Below are 22,641 nucleotides of genomic sequence, written 5' to 3'. Positions count from 1 at the left end.
GGACTCATGATGATGGTCAAGGGGTAGTGTTGCACGACAAGTGTGTGAATTTGTATGCATGTCTGTATGCATGTTGAAATTATTTTGCACCGTTCTCAACCAACCGTGCTATTTGGAGGTGCAGGGGAAGGACAAACTAAACAGAAAACGCAGTTTTTCAGAAATTAGTTTTCCATCTCGATTTAAAAGTGCATAGCTCCAGGGGCTTCCCAAGTTGAAAAAGACGTTGGTCGGGCTTATGAAGCAGTAGGTCGGGCCTACGTCAGGAAAAGCAAGAACCCTCCGTGTAGACTGGGCTCGTGATCAAGTGGGCTTGGTTATGTGACAGTAGGAGGAATATCTTGCCAGCTCCTCCCAGCAATGTGGTAGCCACATAGCATACAGGACTATAGACACGGGGCTGTGAGTCCGTGCACATCGTTTACATGTCCATCAAAAATATTTTCTGATGATTGCTCAAGCAAATTAGATGTAAAAAAATTCCACTTCATTGACCGTCTGAAAGTTGACTAACCTAGACTGTCAAAAGCGCCGTGGTGACGTCACCACCACTTAGTGGGGAACGGTGATTGTTGTTGATCGGGTTGATCATATGGTGGCGATTATGGTGATGGTGGTGATTGCAGTGATGGTAGTGATTGTGGTGATGGTGGTGATTATGTTTGTGCTGATGGTGGTGGTGATGGTGATTAGGTGGCGGAGACTCTGCACTTCTCGCTGGGACCCCGCTCTTCCCGTCATCTTCGCCGTGACCCCCACCTATGCTCGCGCCGTGCAGAAAGCGGATCTCACGCGCCTCTCGCACACCATGGCCCTGGTGCCCAACTTGCACTGGCTGGTCGTGGAGGATGCGCCCACGCCCTCGGCTCTCGTCTCCGCCGTGCTCCACAACGCCTGGCCGCTATCCTACACCCACCTGCACATGGAGACACCTAAACAGGACCCCCTTAAGGTGACCAACATCAGCTCGATCATAATCATTATAAGCTTGATCATCATCGTCAGCTTGATCATCATCTTGGTCAAACGATTGTACAGATGCTTCCAATGTGATAGGCACAACACCTAAAATACAATCACATGACACCAACATTTATTAGCATTATTCTTATTCTATCTAACATTATTCTATCTAACATTTTCATCTCATGAACACTGATGAACATGAGCAAAACTGTCATGCTCTGTAATGTTTCTATGTGCAATGTGGCTGGGCAGTCAGTGTCTTTCTTGTTCAGTGTACACCTGTAATGATTCGGACGACGAAGTACTAGAAGCGAATTTTATTAACACAAAAAAATCTAGGTCCGGACTTGGTGCTTGATCTTGAAGCTGTACTTTCCCTCGAAAGTCCCCTCCCTTTGTGCTTTGCCCTTTTATATCGTTCCAGTTCCCTTCCTCGAATGTTCCCTCACTGTATTTCCCTTAGCCAATCCCTGTCCTTCCCCTCTAACAGATCTCAATCGTCGCCTCAGGGTTCCACTTTGTTTCCCACCAATTCTCATTCAGATCCTTTTCTCCAATGACTTCAAAAGCTTGCCTCCCAATCCCTCTAGAGGCATCTTTCCACCAATTGGAAACCTTGGTTTATCTTCGAATAGCAGGGAGCCTGCATATTGGCCTGGGTAATATTTTGGTCATTACACACTCATCATCATCATACACCACATACTTCTTCATCATCACCATGATCATGTCCAGTGGCTATTGTGAGCCAGGCATTATTGGGTCAAGAGCCTCGATTTTTTTTAATCTCAGGGGCTTGCACTTATGAGCAGGATTTAGAAGAACATTATCATTATAAGACATCAGGTAATACACAAAATAATGCGAAATCAGCCATGATGGAAGATTCCTGCAGCGCATTGTAAGTTACAGGCATCCCCCCTATAATCCTAAGGCTTCGTTCTTGGTAGGTGTGGACCTCTTTCGCACCGTACGTAGCCATCCATGCTAATTGGTGGTCGCAAACGGAGCGCTATATGAAACAGCGCTGTAGGAGGCCATTATTACATCACTCCAATGGAGATGCGTTCCCGGCCACTATCTTTTACCTATGAGCGATATGAGGACTTCATTGGAGTATCAGTAACGGCCTTAATAGTGATTCCGTATACAAAATAAATGTATTTCAGCATTTCATAAATTCAAACAATAACTTTTCATAATGGCATAAAACATACAATAATTGATTTACTCCGCAGTGCATTCGATCGGAGTTTGCGTAAGATTAACCACCGCCTACCATAAACACACGTTCCGCGGGAAGTTGCATAGTGCAATTCAATGGGATTACTCATTGGTTTTTTCGGTAAAGTCACGTATGTAGGAATACCATAAAATTATATTAAAACAAACCAAATCAATCACGACGTTTCGACCGCAACAAAAGCGATCTTCATCAGGTGTAAGAAACAAATCACGGAGGTAAATACAACAAGAAGATGAGAGAAGAGAATTCAACAAACCCAAGAAAAAATATGTGATGCACAACCAGTCAGGTCAACAACACAGTTAGACACTTACCTGGCGGACCACGAATTTCAGAAGAGTGCTAAATTTCGTGTTCAACCTCTGGACTGAACATACCAGCATAGACAGAGTGAACAAATACGAGGTACAAGTCAGAAATACATATACAGAGACACCAAGAGGCAAGGACGGACAGAGAAGTAAGGTCGGATGAAGCGGAAGCCTTAAATAAAAAGTGCGTAGCAGCCCATGCTGCCTCCTGCTCTGCCCTTTCTCTCTGGCCCCTCCCCCCAACTTCACTTCTTATTTAAGGCTTCCGTTTCATCCGATCTTACTTCTAAATCAAAATTTAACCACCTCTATGGGGAGGGTTTCCACATAACTTTAAGATCCTTCAACAAACTCCGGGATAAGAAGGCTCAGCTGAGCGAGTCTCTCACCTTTCTGAAGAGATACTGCGACTATGGGGTAATACCAATCACATTTACACTGACCTCTGCTGCTGTAACTTCTTATAATGCGAGACGAATTCTTTTCAAAACTAGCTTAGCTCGTATCTCAGAGAAAATCAGACTTATACGCACTGAACTAGATCAGTTAGACAAGACACTCTACAAATCACACTTATCATTGACGGCAACAATGTCCACATCGGATTGGGAACATGTAGACAATATGACTGCATCTTCAGCTGCTACTATGTCGACCAAATGTAAGGACAACCTGATTTCCAAATTTAACCTCCTCTCCAACAAAAGACCGGACCCACACACCAAAAAGCTAGACGTTAACAAAGTCGTAATTAATCGCAGTAACAGTTCTATTTCCGATGGTCTGAAATCCGTTTTAGCTAAAGGTCTAAACTTTGCGTCACACCTAAACACAAACCAGTTAATGATATCATTGCCCAAGTAGACGTGGCTCTCAAGGGCCTGGGTCACATCGCTGCAAACTTAGCAAGATCTGAAATCGCTGCAACCCTCAAAAACGCTAAGATGCCAGCGAGCAACCTCAGCAAAGATGAGAGTTTTGAATTATATAAATTTAAAAGAGGGATGACATTGTAATCCTCTCAGCCGACAAGGGAAATGCTACTGTCATCATGGATGAAATAGAATATAACAACAAAATTAAATAATTACTCGATGATGGCAGCTATACAAAACTAAAAAGAGATCCCACCAACAGCCTCGTCACACAAACCAACAAAATAATTCTGATTCAACCACATTAATTGATCAAACTAAACAGTTTTCGTTGAAACCTTCTGTTACCAGGCCACCAAGATTATACGGCTTACCAAAAATACATAAAGTAGATACACCCCTCATCCCATCGTCTCTTCTATCAACTCCCCCACCTACAAACTGGCTCGTTTTCTGTCTGAAATCCTGCGGCCTTTCACTGGAAAAACCACCTCTGCGGTACAACATTCGACTCACCTGGTATCGACAATCAAGGGTATTTCCCTGTCCCCAGACGACCTGCTTGTCAGTTTTGATGTAGTTTCCTTATTCGCCAAAGTTCCTTTACCTGACACCATCGCAATCATTGAAGACTTGGTTCATCAAGGACTTAACACTGAGGTACCCCCTCTGGTGAGACACTGCTTAACCAATACATACTTCACTTGGAATGGAACTTTCTACAAACAAACTGAGGACACCCCAATGGGCTCCCCCCGATCTCCGGTTATAGCCAACATTTTCATGGAGAAATTTGAGAGTGACGCCATCCAGACTGCCACTCTGCGCCCAATCTTATGGAAGAGGTACATGGATGACACTTTTGTCATCTGGCCACATGGCCGGCCTGCTCTAGACCAATTCTTCGACCACATCAATTCCATACACCCAGCCATCAGATTTACCATGGAAGTCGAAAAAGATGGCAAGCTACCTTTTTTTGGATGTCCTAATAAAAAAGAGACCTGATGGCTCAATGAGCCACTCTGTCTACAGGAAAGCTACCCATACGGATGCTTATCTGAAATCGGATTCCCACCACCATCCATCACAGAAGAATTATCTCATCAAGACTCTGCACCATAGAGCCCAATGCATATCCGACCAGGAGCACATAGGCAGTGAACTCAAGCACGTACACCAAGCTGTTAAGGCTAGTGGTTACTCTGACTATACAATCCGCAAAGCTATCACTCAAACCATGAAGAAGGACCCTCTTGAGGAGCCTTTAAAAACCATCACTTTACCCTACATTGCGGGGATCACAAAAAAGATCTCCAAAATCTTGAATAAACACAAGATCCAGGTCCGTTTCAACACATTACATAAAATCCGTGATCTGGTTCTGTCTGTAAAAGATGTGATTCCGGACATACAGTACCTTGGTGTCTACAAACTAAGTTGACTCTGTGATAGTAGTTACATTGGAGAAACCAAACGACGTGTCTCGGACCGCATTCGTGAACACAAAGCAGACATTAAACACGGTAGGACCAACACCTCGGCCGTGGCTGATCACTGTTATAATTCAGTAGGCTCACATGACATTGACTTCTCCAAGACAGAGGTTCTTTGCAAGCCACCTGGCTACCTTGAGAGATTCGTTCATGAGGCTATCCACATATACAAACACAGAGACAATATCAACTGAGAAGATGGATTCTGGCTTAGCAATCATTGGAAGGATTTGATAAACCATTTCGGGTCTTAATTGATTGTTCACACTTACGGTGGCTTTCAGACATCATACATTAATTTTTAATCTCCCCCTTCCTCTTTTCCGAACACAGATGGACTCGTCCATCTAAACAAACTGTCAAATCGCTATCCGTGGTGCTAGCGTTAAAAAATGAATTAAAAATAAATACATACCGCCACTTTCAAATGTTCTTGCTGTTGGTTTTTACACCTGATGATGACTGCTTGTGTTGCTGTCGAAACGTCGTGAGAAATTTAATTGTTTTATATATATTTTATTATTTTATTGTTTCGCTTCAACGTGACTTTACCAAGAGAACCAAGAATATGCCATAAGCTTAATAAGATCTGTGGCTGACGCGTACCCCCTTCCTCGATTGGACGATTTGCTGGATGCTCTAGCAGGAGAACATTATTTTTAGCCTCTTTATTGTGCTTACGGGTGTTGTTAAATGGCGAGGGTGGGAGATGCTGGTGCCGGAGGGGGTCGAGTTTTCGCGTGTTACTGCGTGTTGTTTTTTCTCTCCTTATCCTCTCCTCTCTCTCTCTTCCTTTGCGTTTTGCCCCTTCCCCTGTTCGTCACTGTATATATTGTATATTTGGGATGACCTCGATTTGTTTCTTTTGTTTCCCGGTTCTGACATTGTCACATGCTAATCTTCTCATTAACACAGCCGCTGTGGCTGGAGCCGTCTCACATTGACATGCTAATTGCATCTCTAGATCCGCCCATTTACCCTTGGGTTGAGCCCACCTCAAACCTATATAAACTGTTGTTGCAGCAGCTCTTTCGCTATATTTCTCCTGCCTCAGCAGCTCTCCTGCTGCATTGTATCACCTGATGACGATTGCTTGTGTTGTGATAGAAACGTCGTGATCTATAATTTTGTCTACCTACGTGGCTTTACCGAAAGAACCAAAGAGTATATCATACTTCATACGATATTACAAAAAAGTGGTCTGGGTGGCTTCCTGCCTGGATTCCTGTCTACCTGCGGCACGCAATGGATGTCGGAGAAAGGGGAGTTACACGCTAGCCAGGCAGACCGCAGACACACATTTGCATGATGTACATATATAATTAATGTATATTTTATTTCCAGAAAAAATGCCATAAAAATGAAAGAAAAAATATTTAAGTGCTCAATAACCATTTGTGAAATGTCTACCGAAGCAAGTAGCAGAATGGCAGTTGTGTGATAATTTCTCGTGTAGCTGACAGCATGTGCATTATATGTGTCAGTATATGTTATTATTGCAAAGACTAATGAGAGACTCCTCTCACGTGTTTCACTGTCCTGGGCTGTGCAAAGCTCACAAATACACGGATCAAGTAATCTGCATAAGGGGGCGACGTTTTCAATTATTGTAGACTCTCGATTATCCATGCTAATGACGGGGAGGACGGCCGCGGATCATTCAAACTCGTAATTTGTCTATCCCAAAAAAACACGATTATAGGCATAAATTATGTTTTCCAATTCATGAATAATATCCAGTTTCTGATTTAAAGTTTAAACAACACGCTTCCGGTTATCTGCCATGATGCAGTTTCGTAAATTAAAACTCACAAAATTAATTGGATAAATCATTCACTAACGATTTAAATTTGTTACGTTTTAGATTTAGAACCAATACTAACGATCTAACGACCAAGTGATGCGCGTGCTCAATAATAACACTTTCCTGCTACAGCGCAGAATAGTCCACCCACTAAGTGGATAGCAGAGCCACGCCAATCAACATCAATCAAACTCCACCCACTGTTGTAAAGATATGCAACTACTGTACTGTAGAGGTGATCATGTGGATTTCGGATTAACTGGTGCACATATTTGTTCAGTTTAAGCACGTGACTTGTAATAAACGTTACCAAAAATAACAATGTAAAACTGTTTAGATTACTCAATTGGGCTTTTGGAAAATCCATGAGTTATTAATTTATGTCAAAATCTCAGGTGCGCGGTTAAGCCGCATACCAGATAAACCGCACACAGATAATCAAGAGTCTTCTGTACTGAAGATCGCATGCAAACTGTGTGCTCATGTTAAACTTAAACTGAGAGAAGAAAGCTGTACAAACCAAACAGAAACATTGACAATAACGCTAATGAGATTGGTTAAAAGACAAAACAATATATTCGTACATCTCAGTATTGTGCCTTAATTGGTTACATGTACGTCGTTTTGTGTCAATCCATTGCAAGATCAGGGCCTCTATGCCACGCGGGTCGTGGAGGGGCTGTTTTGCCATACTTCCCCATGCTGATCAGTCTGATTTTAAGGCGGGGAGCATAAACTCGACCGCATATCTTATCTTATATAGCGCCTTAACCAATGCGCTTTGCAGATAATTAGGAACGGTACAACATCGTGTGTGAATGTAGTGGTGGAAATTAGGTGAATAAAATAGACGAGAGGTAGCAATGGGGACGAATCTGTGATGATGCGTAAATTCGGTGAAAGCAAAATTTATTACAGTAAATGATGACGAATGGATCGAATGAATGGGAAATGAATGACAGCCATACAATGAGAATATGAAGAGGGAATAGTAACGATGGTGTTACGAGGGGGGCATTAAGGGCGTCGTGGGGTGAGCTAGGAAACAATAAGCGAGTTGTGAATGAAGAGCGGAAACTACTGAGCAAAGGTGACTTCTTAATGTGAAGTTTGTTCCAGTGAAGGAGGGGCGAGAAGAGTGAAAGCGAAAGCTGCACTTCCCACTGCATAGTCTCGCAGCCACTAAACCATCTGTTCTGTATCATGCATCAAGGTGAAATGCATATTTTTTTAAACGAAAAATTCCTGCTCTCAGCCCAACAGAAGCCGCTCCTCTTTTCCAAGAGGCACGTTCCAGAGGAACGAGGCTCTGCGCTGGCTCAGGGAGACGTTTGGCAACCGGTCTGGGTCTCACAATGCCACCAGAGAGTCTGGCTTGGATCCTCTGGCTCCAAACGGGGTCGTATATTTTGCAGACGACGACAACACCTACAGCATGGACATCTTTGAGGAGGTGAGGTCCGTTTCACATACTGTAGGGTGTGATTGTTTTATCATGTACTGTATGAATTGTTGGTCATAGACATAGGCGGCATTTCGACACGGGGGCGGCAACGCCCCTCTAAATTGGACACCTATTAATTAATTTTCAGTAGTTTAAAATTAATATAAAAAAAGAAATTCATCATATGCACCCGCAATGCCTAATGTGAGGAACAAAGAGAAGTCCTGCCCCCCCTCCCCACCCCCCAAATATAGAAGTCAAACTCTGCCTATGGTTCAAACTTGACTTGGAGCTTTTGTGACTGCAGGAATTACTCTTTGGTTATTTCGCATAGTCACATAGAAAGAAAATTAATTAAATTATAGCATAAGACATTTCCATTGCAACAAAAGCAATCACCATCAGGTACAAATAAAAGAGAAAACAAACCTAGCAAACTTAGAAATACAATGCAATACAACACAGAGTCGGCAAACATAAGTCAACACCCTACCAGGTTAATTACGTTCTTCCAAAGATTGCTAAATTTGAGAGAGACAAAACACACAACAACCGCCATTCGCCACAAAGTGGTGGTGATGTCACCACAACGCTTGTGTCAGGCTATGTGCACCTTAAGGCCACGTGAAGTGTCGAACGCCTGCTGGCAAGGAGTACACGGGGAAGACCCAGGTGCCATGGGTCGACTGACTGAGACGACTGGCTGATGCACCATCTGTACCCCCTACTGTGCCAACTTGCTGTGCTTTAGCCACCCGGCACGCCGCTCGTTGTTGGAAGTGTCGCTCCTCCGCCCTCCGTTGTTGTTGGAGGGCGACTGCCTCCAATTGCCCAACAGCGTCTTTCACGAGCCTCCTCCACAGAGGCCGATTTTGACACCGCTGGTACCAGTCATCGGCAAGTCCACTCAGCTCCACATCCTTCTGTACTACATCACTCCATCTCTTCTCTAGCCCATGCCGCACCCGTTTAGCCCCCTCTATCCAGTCAAACAAAAGCTGTTTAGGCATGCGGTGACTGGGCATGTGGGCTACATGACCCAGCCAACGCAGCCTTGCCTGCCGGAGGAGCTCACCGATGGGACTTTGCCCAGATCTTTCAAGGATTTGTGAGCTCCTCACACAATCCAGCCTAGTTAAACCTAGGATGGATCGTAGGCATGTCAGCCTAAATGTTTCCAATCAGTGAAGCTGCTCCATTAGGGGGGTCCACGTTTCACAAGCATAGAGAAGGGAGGGAATGACCGTGGCCGAGAAGACCTGAAGCTTCGTGCAGAGTGACAAATCAGGTATCTACCACACAGCGTTACACAACCGGTGAAAAAATAATGCCGCTCGACTGATTCGGAGTGAGACCTCTGCTGTTAAACTGGAGCCGGTCATAAGCACACTGCCCAGGTATGGGAAACTGTCCACTCTCTCCACAACTGCCCCATCACCAATTGGGAGTTGTGGGGGTGGAGTGCCTGATGGTACAAAATACCCAGGCAGGTGCTTAGTTTTGGTGTGGCTGATGGTAAGGCCCCACCTCTTAGTGGCACACTCCAGTTTCAGCGCCGCGCTCGACCTCGCGCTGCGTCCTTCGCCCTTTTTTTTGCGTCCACGTCAACTCGGGACAGTTTTTCCCGTGATGGCATGGAGAAGGCCGTGATACACTCACTCATCTTACACTGACTCACTCACACATCATACACTCACTCACACAACCACTGACCCATTCACTCATCATACACGGATTAACTCATCATACACTCACTCACACATCGTACACTCACACTACCACTGACTCACTCACACATCATATACTGGGAGTGTCATGCTGCCAGCTATGGCTGCAAGTTTGGTCATACATGTTATGTATATCGATTATTGTTCAATTTGAATCACAGTTCCTATGATTACTGTTGTTACATTGTTTTTATAGCTTTATTTAGGTGATTTCGAAAACATATGGTTAAGCCATGTTTCTTGCGGAAGTGCGGCGTTGGCCTGATAACTTTAATCTAAATTGTCTTATGGTTGTTATTGTTCGACTTACATTACACTGGGATTTTTGCACACAGCGTTGTAATATGTTGGGGTTTTTTTTTCTGGAAGATTTTCTGGTTTATCTAGGATGTTTTTGTCGCGCGTCGTCGCTTTAAGATGTTCTCTGTTCATATTTTGTTTGTTCCGGTTGCATCCGACTCAAGAGCTGCATGGCTCACAGGGCTATACCTAACGAATTAAACTTGAAAACTGGAGTGAGCAGCAATTAACAAATAATCGGCATACATAACGTGGTTGACCAATAGGGAGCCATCCCTTGACCACACCCACACATCGATTAGCCTCCCATTGTATCTGTACCAGATGGAAATTCTTCTGGTACAGCAATCAAAGGCTTCGCGAAATACGTGGTTGAAAAATATGTAAGGACATCCCTGTCGCACCCCAAGGTGAACAGGGAGTGGCTCCGACTCCCGGCCACGTAGTTTTACCCGGGCCCGCTCACCATCATGAAGGTCCTTAATGATTGTGAGCAGAGGGTCAGGGACTCCGAATGCACGAAAAACAACCCAGAGCCCAGGCCTCCTGATGGTTTCATAGGCCTTGACCAGGTCAATAAAACAGAGATGTAGGTCTTGTTGGAATTCCCTACACCTCTGCTGTAGCAGATGGACAAAAAATATGGCATCTGTGCAAGACCGCCCTTTCCTGAAACCGCATTGGGGCTCCGCAAGCCTCTCCTCAGCGTGCCTGGCAAGGCGATGTTGAATAACCCTTTCCAGGACCTTTCCCGGCACACTGAGGAGTGAGATGCCCCTGTAGTTGTTACAGTCTGTGCGGTCCCCCCTTCTTAAAGAGGGGGACCACAAGGGAATCCCTCCAATCCTGCGGAACCCATCCAGTGTTCTAGACAGCTGTGATATCATGTAGGGCAGTCTGTGCGCAAACGCCACCCTCCCTCAGCATTTCGCTTGGGAGATCAACTCTGCCCAGTGCCTTTCCTGGTCTCAGACTCCGGATCGCCTTCAGTACTTCCTCAACCGATGGCACCTCAGCCAGCCATTCACAGGGGGTAACTTCTTCCTCCAATATTTGAGGCACCGCAGCCTCAGCAGGGTCATCCCCACTTTGTCCCAAGATGATTTCCATGTCGAGTGATTTCCCCTCCCCCAGGACGTCACAGAAATGCTCAGAAAATCTGCAAACCTGTACCTGGGGGTCGGACATTGGATCACCGTTTTTTCCCCTAATGATGGTAATAGGTGTGGCGCTGCAGGTTACTTTTTTGATGGAGTTAAATATGGATTTGTGATCGCAGGCCATTGAGGCAGACTCCATCTCCTCAGCAACCTGCGACCACCACCCATACTTGCAGTGCCTCACGGCTCTCCGAACCTCCGAGCGAATGCTGCGGTGGCAATTGTTCAGACAGACGAGTTCATCTATACTCGGAACAAAGGAGGGGGGAGATAGAAAGAAAATAGAATGCGGTCTGAAAGTCACCGTAAGTGTCAAAACAATCAATTAAGACCCGAAATGGTTTATCAAATCCTTCCAATGATTGCCAAGCCAGAATCCATCTTCTCGGTTGAAATTGTCTGTGTTTGTATATGTGGATAGCCTCATGAACGAATCGCTCATGGTAGCCTGATGGCTTGCAGAGAACCTCTGTCTGAGAGAAGTCAATGTCATGTGAGCCCACTGAATTATAACAGTGGTCTGCCACAGCTGAGGTGTTGGTCCTACCGTGTTTTAGGTCTGCTTTGTGTTCACAGATGCGGTCCGAGACATGTCGTTTGGTTTCTCCAATGTAACTTCTACCACAGAGGCAACTTAGTTTGTGCCTGGAATCACATATTTTACAGACGGGACCAGATCACGAAGTGTATGTACTGTGTTGAATTCTGACCAGGAACACATTGCCAGTGAACTCCAACACGTACACCAAGCTCCCAAGGCTAATGGTTACTCCGACTACACAATCCGCGAAGCCATCACTCCAACCATGAAGAAGGATCCTCTTGAGGAGCCATTCAAAACCATCACCTTACCCTACATTGCGGGGGTCACAAAAAATATCTCCAAAATCTTGAATAAACACAAAATCCAGGTCCGATTTAACACAGTACATAAAATCCGTGATCTGGTCCCATCTGTAAAAGATGTGATTCCGGACATACAATACCCTGGTGTCTACAAACTAAGTTGCCTCTGTGGTAGTAGTTACATTGGAGAAACCAAACGCCATGTCTCGGACCGCATTCGTGAACATAAAGCAGACCTTAAACACGGTAGGACCAACACCTCGGCCGTAGCAGATCATTGTTCTAATTCAGTAGGCTCACATGCCATTGACTTTTCCAAGACGGAGGTTCTTTGTAAGCCATCTGGCTTCCATGAGAGATTCGTTCATGAGGCTATCCACATATACAAGCACAGAGACAATTTCAACCGAGAAGATGGATTCTATCTTAGCAATCATTGGAAAGATTTGATCAATCATTTCAGTTCTTGATTGATTGTTCACGCTTACAGTGGCTTTCAGACAGCATACATTATAAAAAATGTCGTCTCCCCCCTCCTCTTTAAAAAAAAAAATAGATGGACTAGTCCTGGGCAAACTGCCAATCGCTGCGCGTGACGCCAACGTTTTTTATAAATAAATAAATGTGCCGTTTTAAAAATAAATTTATGCAAACCGACACACCTGATGATGACCGTTTGAGTTATGGTCGAAACGTCGTGATAATTTTTTATTGTTTTATATATTTTGTTATTTTGTTGTTTCTCTTCAACGTGACTTTACCGAAAAAACTAAGAATATGAATTACTGCAGTCACGAAAGCTTTAAATCAAAAACTCTAAGTTTGTTTAAGTGTGTTTTCTCTCTCTCTGTGTCCTCGTATTGTAGTATTTCCTGCAGTCACGAAAGCTCCAAATCTCTCATTGACATGCTAATTTATCTACCCACCCTCTCTCTCTGCCCCCCTCTCTCTCTATTTAAGGCCTCGACACAGAGGCGTTGTTTCTCTGTGTGCCTATGTGTGTGTGTCTCTGTGTGCCTGTTAGCTCTCTGCTGATGTGTCTGTCTGTGTGTCTCCGTGTCTGTGTTTTGTCTCTCAAATTTAACAATCTTTGGAAGAATGTAATCAACCAGGTTGTATGTTGACTTATGTTAGCTGACTATCTGTGTTGTATTGCATTTCTAAATTTACTAGGTTTGTTTTCTCTTTCATTTGTACCTGATGACGAATTCTTGTGTTACAATCGAAACATTGTATGCTATTATTTAATTTATTTTCTTTCTACGTGACTTAACAAAAAAAACAAAGCGTAATTTCTGCCTATGGTTGCCAATTATTCTGTGGAGTGTTTAATTCCTGAAGGTACATAAGGTGATGCTGTTTCTAATGAAATAGATTCGCTGGCAATGTAATCCTTCACATAAACGTCTCCCCCCCCCATCCCTCCACTGTCTCCTGTGCACACCCCACTCCACACCCCCCACACTCTTTCAGATGAGATACACTACAAACGTGTCCGTGTGGCCCGTGGCGTTTGTGGGTGGCGTGCGTTACGAATCTGTAGTGGTGGGTGCCAATGGCCGGGTCACCGGCTGGAAGGTTGCATACGACCCCACGCGACCATTCGCCATCGACATGGCCGGCTTCGCCATCAACCTGAACCTACTCCTGCAGAATCCCAAAGTAGGTGACTAACACCAGTGCTGTGAGCTACCAGATCGTTGAGAATGCCCAGCATGCACCAATAAACATCAGTTCCCAAAAATAGTCTCGGAGCACCGAGGGTCCTCTGAAGCAGGTAGACTCTGCTCAGGCGATCGACCAATCACAAGTGTCGGATATGAATATATAATAGTCTTGGGATGTCGCCTACTTAGAGCATTACATTTTAGGGTAAATGCTGACATGGACAAATTGTGGAAATTCTCAAATATTGTATTTCACAAAAAGTATGCTAACCAGCATAACTTTTGCATGGTTAAACGTGAGTCATAACATGTGACGCAAACATATCAATGCTTTTGTGGAGAATATTATTAACATAATAACCAAGCAGACAATTAATCTCCTGCCCACAAATGTGGGCCACACATTCCACAGGCAGTGACGGGATAGGGTAACACATACTAGATGTTTTGTTTCTCAACACGCAAATTCACGATTGTGTCCCTGCCGCTGTATTAACCCTTTATTATCTATCACTGTTTCCATGCCGCCAGTCAGAATTTCATATAGGTCATGCTGAGAGCCCCACATTTGTCTTGTGCCCAGCTCCAAGCCAACCTTATCCCTGTAGACTGACCAACTCTATCCAGTCAACCCCAGTCATACCCCCCCCCCCCCAACCACAACTCACGTATAAATGTCTCTTATTATTCTGTCTCATCCCACTATCCCTCACACAATTACCACTATAGGGTGCCACGGTGGCGAGATGTCAATTACTTCGCCTGCTATACATGAGGTCGTGGGTTCGATCCCGACCCTGACACCTCCTTTGTATTTGGAATTTGCGTGCTCTGTCCGTGGTCACGTAGATTTTTCTTAGATTTGACGTGTTTTGAGTATTTGGCTTATCTAAATGTCCACACAATTAGCAACTTCATTGAGCTATCATTTGTGGCCAGGTCGCTTCTGAAAAAGAGCTGCATAGCTCACTGGGCCTTAAGTGGTAAAATAAAAAAAAGAGCTTAGCTTAATAGCTTAGCTATAGACAGCACGATCTCTACCTATATCAATCGTTGTCTCTCCAATTCATTCTCAACCTCGGCTTCCGTATCGCTGCCTCCAACATGTTTACACTACCCGTTTTATCCACGTTGCACATTCTACCCCAGCGGACTACTCACATCCCTTCTACAAACATAATAAAAAAGAAAGATTTAAAACAAGAGAGGAGACCATTCGGTTCCATCTAGTTCAATTCGGTTGTGAGTAGTAGATCCATTCTAGAATCTCATCAAGGCGTTTTGTGAAGAGTCCTGGTGAATCAGTTCCACCGTGTGTCGTCTGGACAGCCGGTTCCAGACTCCCAACATTTGTATTAAAATTTCCTGTGCACATGCTAATTGCACATGTAAATGTATTCTTTCGTAATTTCACAAGACTATTGCTGATAATAGCCTATTGCATCTGCAGGCATACTTCAATTTCCACGCGAGGAGTGGGAACCAGGAGTCCAGCCTTCTTAAGCAACTCGTAACCAGAGACCAACTGGAGCCAAAAGCTGACAACTGCACCAAGGTGAGCCCTTGTCCGATCAATCATTCCGGTCAGATAGGTCAATTTAAGCAGTGCATGACAGAGACAATCATGACTGTCACTAGAAAGTTGACAAACTGTACAGACGTGTTGAAAAGAGATAACTATTGGCATCTTTGGCTGCCAAATACACCTCTTTCCTGAATACAGTAAACCCTCGCTATGCGCAAGTGCTGGATTCGCGAGTTTCACATTCATGAACAGTTAAATGTATACCAATTCCCTATTCGCGACACCCACCAGACTCCAGTATTTGCGAGTGTGCGTAGTGCCAGACCACCGACACCGGGGAGGTGCGTGCAGAATTTTGTTACATTTGTAGTGACTAACTAAGACTTGGAGGCACTTTATTAATGAGCACCATCGGTATTAACACTTAATATTTAGTCCGTCTATTATCGGCAACGCTACTTAGCCAGGACAGTTGGTAGGCTGCCTGACTAGCGGCACCCCGAGATTGTAGAGACAGAGATGATGACGAGAAGAATGGCGACGATGGACTTCAGCAGCACGACGGAGATCCCACTCCAACAACAGCCCTGAGGTCCCCCACAGGGGCCCCTCTTATACCGTCAGCGTGGCCTCGCTCCGCCCCGGCCACGCCCCCTTTCTAGAACCTACTAGTGGGTTCCTGGTGGGCCCCTTCTGTGACTTTTCCCCTAGATCCCCTCTCGTGTATATCTTGGCCTGCTGACGTCAGGACTGCCGTACGCCGCAGATCCATTTTTCTGCCAGCAGCCAGCGCTATGCCACTACACATTTGAAACTGCAAAGATTAGGCATGTCCCCTCGGCTGCCCGCTTAGTCCACAAGTGTCCCAGAAATCACTCGTACCAGGAACGTAACCCGATTTTTTTTTTCCCATTGGATCAAAGTTTCTGCACTCAAGAATTCTGCATTCGCGAGCAATTTCAAGAACGTATAGCCCTCACGGATAGAGAGAGTTTACTGTATTTTCCTCTTTATGAAGTGGATGGTATTTTTTTACACTTCCCATCAGCCACACGTCTTTCTAGCAGTGCATCGTTTCAGAAGCATTTACTCAACTCAAGGAAACTGTGGACCGGTCTTGACTTTGAGTGTCATCAGTTTAGTCGAGTTCCACTGATATTGCACATACTGTAGTTGGTTCAATGCAAGCAATCCTCAGTTGTACGAGTAGCTCAGAGCCCTGAGCGTTGGGTCAAGTCGAGAGAAGACATGAAATGACTCTCCTCCCAACTGCCCAAACCGCATCCACAGCTCCTATCCCCCATTGTCCCTACCCAGGGGAAGAGGCTAGGTGTTCTAGGGACTGGTATCTGTGTTCGTGTTCAATCTCCTATTTAACCAGGATAGTAAATAAACCCATTGAGAAAAATAGAACATTGTCTCTTGTGCAAGAGTGGCCAGGACCTCCGTGTTTATTCTCACATTAACATAGCCACTTCTGTACCCAGTTACATGCTAATTTCTCACATAAAGAAGTGGCAAGCCACTTCTTTATGTGAGAATTTAGCATTGGGTTACACCCATTTAAAACCTTTTAAAACAGTCTGCATCAGCAGCAGACCATGCTTTCCCACCTGATGATGGACGCTTGTGTTGCGCCCGAAACTTCGTGATTTAATTTAGTTATTTTCATTTTATTCTTTTAATTAATCTTTTTATTTTTCATCTACGTGACTTTACCGAAAGAACCAAAGAGTACCTCCGTGTTTTTTATTTTAAGGAAATGATTCAATCCAGGTTATGTTGGGATTGTGTTGAATGTTATTACATGATATAACTGCACAGATTTGATATACCTAGGGTGACTGAGATATATGCCCGGATATGGTCAGTGGAAATGGTGGCAACTAATGGGTGAGGATGATGATGGAATTAGTGGTGTGTGATGGAAGCAGTGGTGTGTGATGGAAGCAGTGGGGAGTTATGGAAGCAGTGGGGAGTTATGGAAGCAGTGGGGAGTTATGGAAGCAGTGGGGAGTTTCAACAATGGAAAGACATGCATGCGTGTGTGTCCTTCAGGTGCTGGTGTGGCACACACGAACCTTGAAACCCAACTTTCAGCATGGACGAGGAAAAGGTCTTCTTGACCCCAATATGGAGGTGTAATGACGGATGACTTATTCATGCACGATGCCGGTTTTTGCACGGTTTAATGCGACGTGATGGTTCTGTGGCCTAAACAAGTAGCTCACTGCTTTGCGTCACGATCCCTGCGCATACATGGAATTCTACAGATGAAATGCACCTTAACATTTCAAGTGATTATTATTACAATCACACTTGGGTGCTCTGATTGAAACAAAGGCTATTAAGAGTGCTATATTCTCATCTTTATTACGTAGAATTTATTATCCTGGGCTGCTAAGCCCCCTTGTTGCTCACTTGAATATCTGACTCTCAAGTCGAGTTTCTCCCTACCGTGCACTAATACATTTTATTGCGTGGTTTAGTTACATGTTTTATAAATTCCATTCAGAATCAAAATCTTTCTTTATCCCGGAGGATTCTCATGGGCTATAAAGCTCCTTTTCACAGATGTCCATTCCATCGCATGCACATGACATATGCACTCTGCATGGGAAAAGTAATTGCGTTTGCTCGAGATGCAATAATGCGATGTGTATCTCGCCTGCTTTGCAGTGCTCACTGTGGCTGCTATCTGGAGTTGTTTACATTGAGCCGATTTATGGTTTCGATTCGCAATGTTATTTTTTATATTCAGTCTCAGTAACATGCATAAATCGTAGCGATGAGTACTTAAACATATCTGGCACCTGCTTGCATGAAAGAACAGATCCCCATTGTCACAATTGCACAATTCGACCGTTGTTTATGTGTGCTGGTTTCAGAGCCCAAATCTCCTAAACTATACTGACGTGGAACTCAATTGTTAAAATGATTGCTACCATAATTTAACTGCAATTAACGAGTCTCCGTTGGAAGATAAATAGGAACCTAAATTTACTCTGCCCAATATCATAATGTATCCTCCCGTGTAAGCGTATGGGATGTCAACTAATTGCCGATCACATATGGAATGTTTTAAGTCTCAAAATACGTCTCCATGTCAATAAAGTGTGTTTACACATCCCACCAGCCACACGGCCTTCTGGGAGTGCAATCTTTCAGCAGCATTGGTTACAAATATGCAAACTCGAGATCGGTTGACATTCAGTGGCTCATCAGTTATGTCTGGCTTGCTTCAACCAATACTGGTGAACTGTCAGATGTGTACCTCCAAGCACCCTATCGGAGAGTTTATGGGTCTCAGATGTGAGAATTATATTGCCTGCTTATTGTCACTCATTTTCTGCACAACGACGCTCATGATCGTAATAAGTTGCATCGATGGTCACTTCACAACCTGCATCGTGTAACCTAATGACCGTGTTGCAGAAGGGGCTCATGGCTGCGCGGGTTGTGTGAAACACGCCGCGCAATGAGCAGCAGGCTGAGCAGCAGGCTGACCATGCGTCTGCTCGAGCACTGGGTGGGGGTGGCACTGTGGGACAATGAAATCACCGATCAAAAATTTGCCCTCATATATGGAAATGGGTGGGGTGTCAGCCGAAAGGGGGCGTGTTCTTGCCCATGTCTACTCATCGTGAATCGAGGTTTCATCGGTATCGATTCGGCTCAGTCCATCTGGCACCCAGCTGAAAGTTGATCGGGCAGCCCTCTTTGAAATGGCAGTTTTTTTTATCTTAAATTACTTTCTGCGGTTCACAGATCAGACAAAACGGTGCATGCATTGACATGCGATTTTTAGACACTTCATTGAATGACGTTTAAAATGAAAACGGGCATAAGAATATTATAAGGAAACAAAAATACCTAATCATAATTTGTGGGTTAATCACGTCATTGCGACTCAGGGTTAATATACAATCAAATAAAGGGAGCGGGGTCACACGACTACTCGATCCCAAGTATTGCTGGCTAATGTAATCGATTGCCAATGAATCTACATTTTCAACATGGCTGCCTGATCGACGTTGAGCTGAGTGACAGATCGACTGTGTTAAATCAATACAATTTAAACCCGATTCACAATTCACAATTACCATATATGGGCACACGCCCCTTTCGGCCAACGCCACGCCTACTCCATAAGACCCCTGTGAACATTTTCGATTGCTTCTTTTTTGCGGTGATAGAAAAATATATTCTTTGGGTCTTTCGGTAAAGTCTCGTAGATAGGTTCAAAGAAAATAACAAAAAAACTACGAAGTTTTGATCGCAACACAAGCGTTCGTCATCAGGAACAGGGGGTTAGCTTCTAAAGGGAAACTGTTTATAAAGGTTTGAAATGAGTGTAGCCCAAATGTCAGCAGCCAATGTTAATGTAAGTGGTGGGCAGCGATCACGATGGTGGTGGGTTTTCCACCAATCAAAGGGCTGGCAGGTAAAAATTTGCATGTTAATGTAAAAAAGTTGAGCGGCCTCCACGGCCAGCGCCCTGAGGTGGCTATATTAATGGGAGAGATTCGCATGTTAATGGGAGACCACAATATCGGGCTCGGCGAGCGAGGTGGCTGTGTTTGGGTGAGAAATTTAATCTGTTAATGTAAAATCAGAGAGCCAAAAATAACAACTAACATCGGAAGGTGGTAGGATGGAAACATCAGCCATTTATGACTTAAACTTGTTGATAACGTCCTGCGATCTACCATTAACATAACCATGTCAGGGTGGAGGCGGCTCAACGATTTTACATTAACATGCAAATTTTTACCTGCCAGCCCTTTGATTGGTGATAAACCCACCACCGTCGCGGCCGCTGCCAACCACTTACATTAACATTGGCTGTTAACATTTGGGCTACGGCCATTTCAAACCTTTATAAACAGTTTCCCTTTAGAAAGTAACCCCCTCTTCCTGATGATGAATGCTTGTGTTGCTATCAAAACGTCGTAGTTTTTTTTGTTATTTTATATGAACTTGTCTACGTGACTTTACCAAAAGACCCAAATAATATATTCATATTCTTTGCAGTCACAAAACCTTTCAGTCAAGAAATATATATTTTAATTACAATTCTTATTGCGTTATGAAGTTACTATAATCTTGGTCATTCTCGTGTTAACGTGGATGATACGTTCTGAGTTATGATTGCAATAATGCTTGTTGTTGTGTTTCTATCACCATGGTTTACTTAAACAATACATTTCATCTTCTTTGGTTCTTTCGGTAAAGTCACGTAGAATGAGAATAAAATAATAAATTGATAAAATAAAATAACAATAATATTCTCACGACGTTTCAGCCACAACGTCGTGAGAATATTATTGTGTTATTTTATTTTATCAATTTATTATTTTATTCTCATTCTACGTGACTTTACCGAAAGAACCAAAGAAGATGAATCATTGCAGTCACGAAAGCTTTAAATCGAAATACATTTCATCTTTGTGGTCTGTCATTTTCCATAAATAAACGACTGGTGATTGTTCTAAACACAGTTTTGTATATTATCTCACTCAGTTTTGCGAGGTTTTTGATGTGTGAGTGTGCATGATTAAATATAACACGAGGCATGAGCATGTGTTGTGCACCAAACTGATAATGGCGAGATGGATCTCAGGTTGCACAAGACCTGGTGAAACAGTAAAATGCTGTCGCACCGGGGTGATGTGGCGTGGCCGAGGTTACATAAGGTAAGGGGGGGGGGGGTGAGCGGTGATGGGGGAAAATCCCCCATTCCCCCATTTCTGGAAGCCAAGTCTCCACGAAGTCTGGCCTTGACCGGGGGCAGCGCACGAGTTGGCCAGCCAGGACAGGCCAGTTGGCGTGCGGTGAGGGATTAGTCGACGGGGCTGTGCGTGATTGGTGGAAATTGAAGTCAACAAAAAGTCAGGGCTTATTCAATGGTTTTATACGGTTCCGATTGGGAGCCTCTGCACAAGACAAATTTATTGACAGAGGCTGTCAGTGCAAGACCACATTTGTGTATTTAGGGGCCATCCATTTAGTATGTACGCAAAAATCTGTTAAGACTTGACCCCCCCCCCCCCCTCCCTGTACGCACATGCACTTTTTAAATCCCCCTCCCCCCCACCTGCGTACGTACTCTTGACTCCCCCCACCCCCCGAATCCTATAGAACGGCCGATATTTAATCCACGCAGAAACGATCAAGGATTCATAATATTAACGTGTTTAAGTAAACAGATAGTCCACCGCCGGACTATCTAACTCATTTGAAGGCCAATGTAGACAAATTATTATCGAGGCTTCCCCCCCCCCCCCGTTTCCTATGCGTACATAATTTGTCAGTAGACCCCCCCCCCCCGGTTCGCAAGGGGCCGTCCACAAATGACGTCACACACCTGGGGGGGGAGTCAAACATTTGTGACGATGTGTGACGAGGGAGTGGGTGTGGGAAATGTGACGTCAAAATGCGCAACTTTTTGTTTAATTAATTTTCATTGTTAACTATTTGATTACTTAAATTTACTAAAGTCATCCTTTTATTAATTCCATGAAGGAGCATTTTGCTTCTCCATGGGAGAGTGGAAAAGCATACATTTGGAACTTTTTTTTTAAATGATTGTTATTAAACATTTTGATCCTAATGATTCTACTCGGGCTTTTCATTCTGTGGAATGAGTATATGATTGTTATAATTACTCTCTCCATTTTGCTTCGTTCTACTACAAAGTGTCAAGTATTTGTTTATAGTTATAATTACTTTTAATCTCCATATATATAAGGCAAAGTTGTAATTGTGTCTGTTCAAAATGTTTAGCGTACTTTCCGACATGCAACAAACTTGAAATTTGCCATGTGGATACTTTCTAGACTGTACACCATGCAAAAATTATTTAAAAAACTCTTTTTTGGGGGGGGGAGCTCAATAATGCATGTTTTTTTTGCACGGCAAGTGAGCTGAGACGTCAAATCTGTCATGTGACCCGCACATGTGGAAGCGTAATGCATTGTAGTGTAGCGGTTAGCACGCTGCGCTATTAACTCGGCGACCCGAGTTCGATTCCCGCACACGACCACCACTGATGACGATTATTTTTTCCGGTCCTGGGCCTCCCCTAGGTCGACTCAGCCTCAAACAAGGAACTGGTGTGGTGTGTGAACATCGCCACTGGGGGGGGACAAAGGCGGCCGGGCGTGGTGAATCCAAGTCCCGGGTGAACCCGGGTGGTAAAGATAGTGATCTATAACTCTCTATATTATTTTAGTTGCACAGCGTATTGGGTTGAGGAAAACAGTCTTTAACGT

General features: G+C 44.1%; 1 protein-coding gene across 1 annotated transcript; it reads left to right on the top strand.

The window, feature by feature from the left end:
* Window positions 1–453: 453 nt before the first annotated feature.
* LOC116955171 (galactosylgalactosylxylosylprotein 3-beta-glucuronosyltransferase 1-like) lies at window positions 454–20,647 on the top strand. The gene is made up of 5 exons (XM_076052793.1): window positions 454–1,021; window positions 7,954–8,151; window positions 13,649–13,837; window positions 15,293–15,397; window positions 17,426–20,647. The coding sequence occupies exons 1-5, from the start codon at window positions 593–595 to the stop codon at window positions 17,510–17,512; spliced, it is 1,008 nt and encodes a 335-aa protein (XP_075908908.1). The 5' UTR covers window positions 454–592; the 3' UTR covers window positions 17,513–20,647.
* The last annotated feature ends 1,994 nt before the right edge of the window (window positions 20,648–22,641 follow it).

Source organism: Petromyzon marinus, chromosome 58, assembly GCF_048934315.1.
Source record: "Petromyzon marinus isolate PM22_M1 ecotype Great Lakes invasive population chromosome 58, UKy_Petmar_22M1.pri1.0, whole genome shotgun sequence".
In the NCBI taxonomy this organism is placed as follows: Eukaryota; Metazoa; Chordata; class Hyperoartia; order Petromyzontiformes; family Petromyzontidae; genus Petromyzon; species Petromyzon marinus.
This window is presented reverse-complemented; position numbering and strand designations above follow the sequence as displayed.

Coding starts and splice junctions, on each gene's coding strand:
- LOC116955171 (XM_076052793.1), top strand. CDS start 593: ATGGTGGCGATTATGGTGATGGTGGTGATTGCAGTGATGGTAGTGATT. Junction 13,838..15,292: donor TACTCCTGCAGAATCCCAAA/GTAGGTGACTAA, acceptor TTGCATCTGCAG/GCATACTTCAATTTCCACGC. Junction 15,398..17,425: donor AAGCTGACAACTGCACCAAG/GTGAGCCCTTGT, acceptor TGTGTCCTTCAG/GTGCTGGTGTGGCACACACG.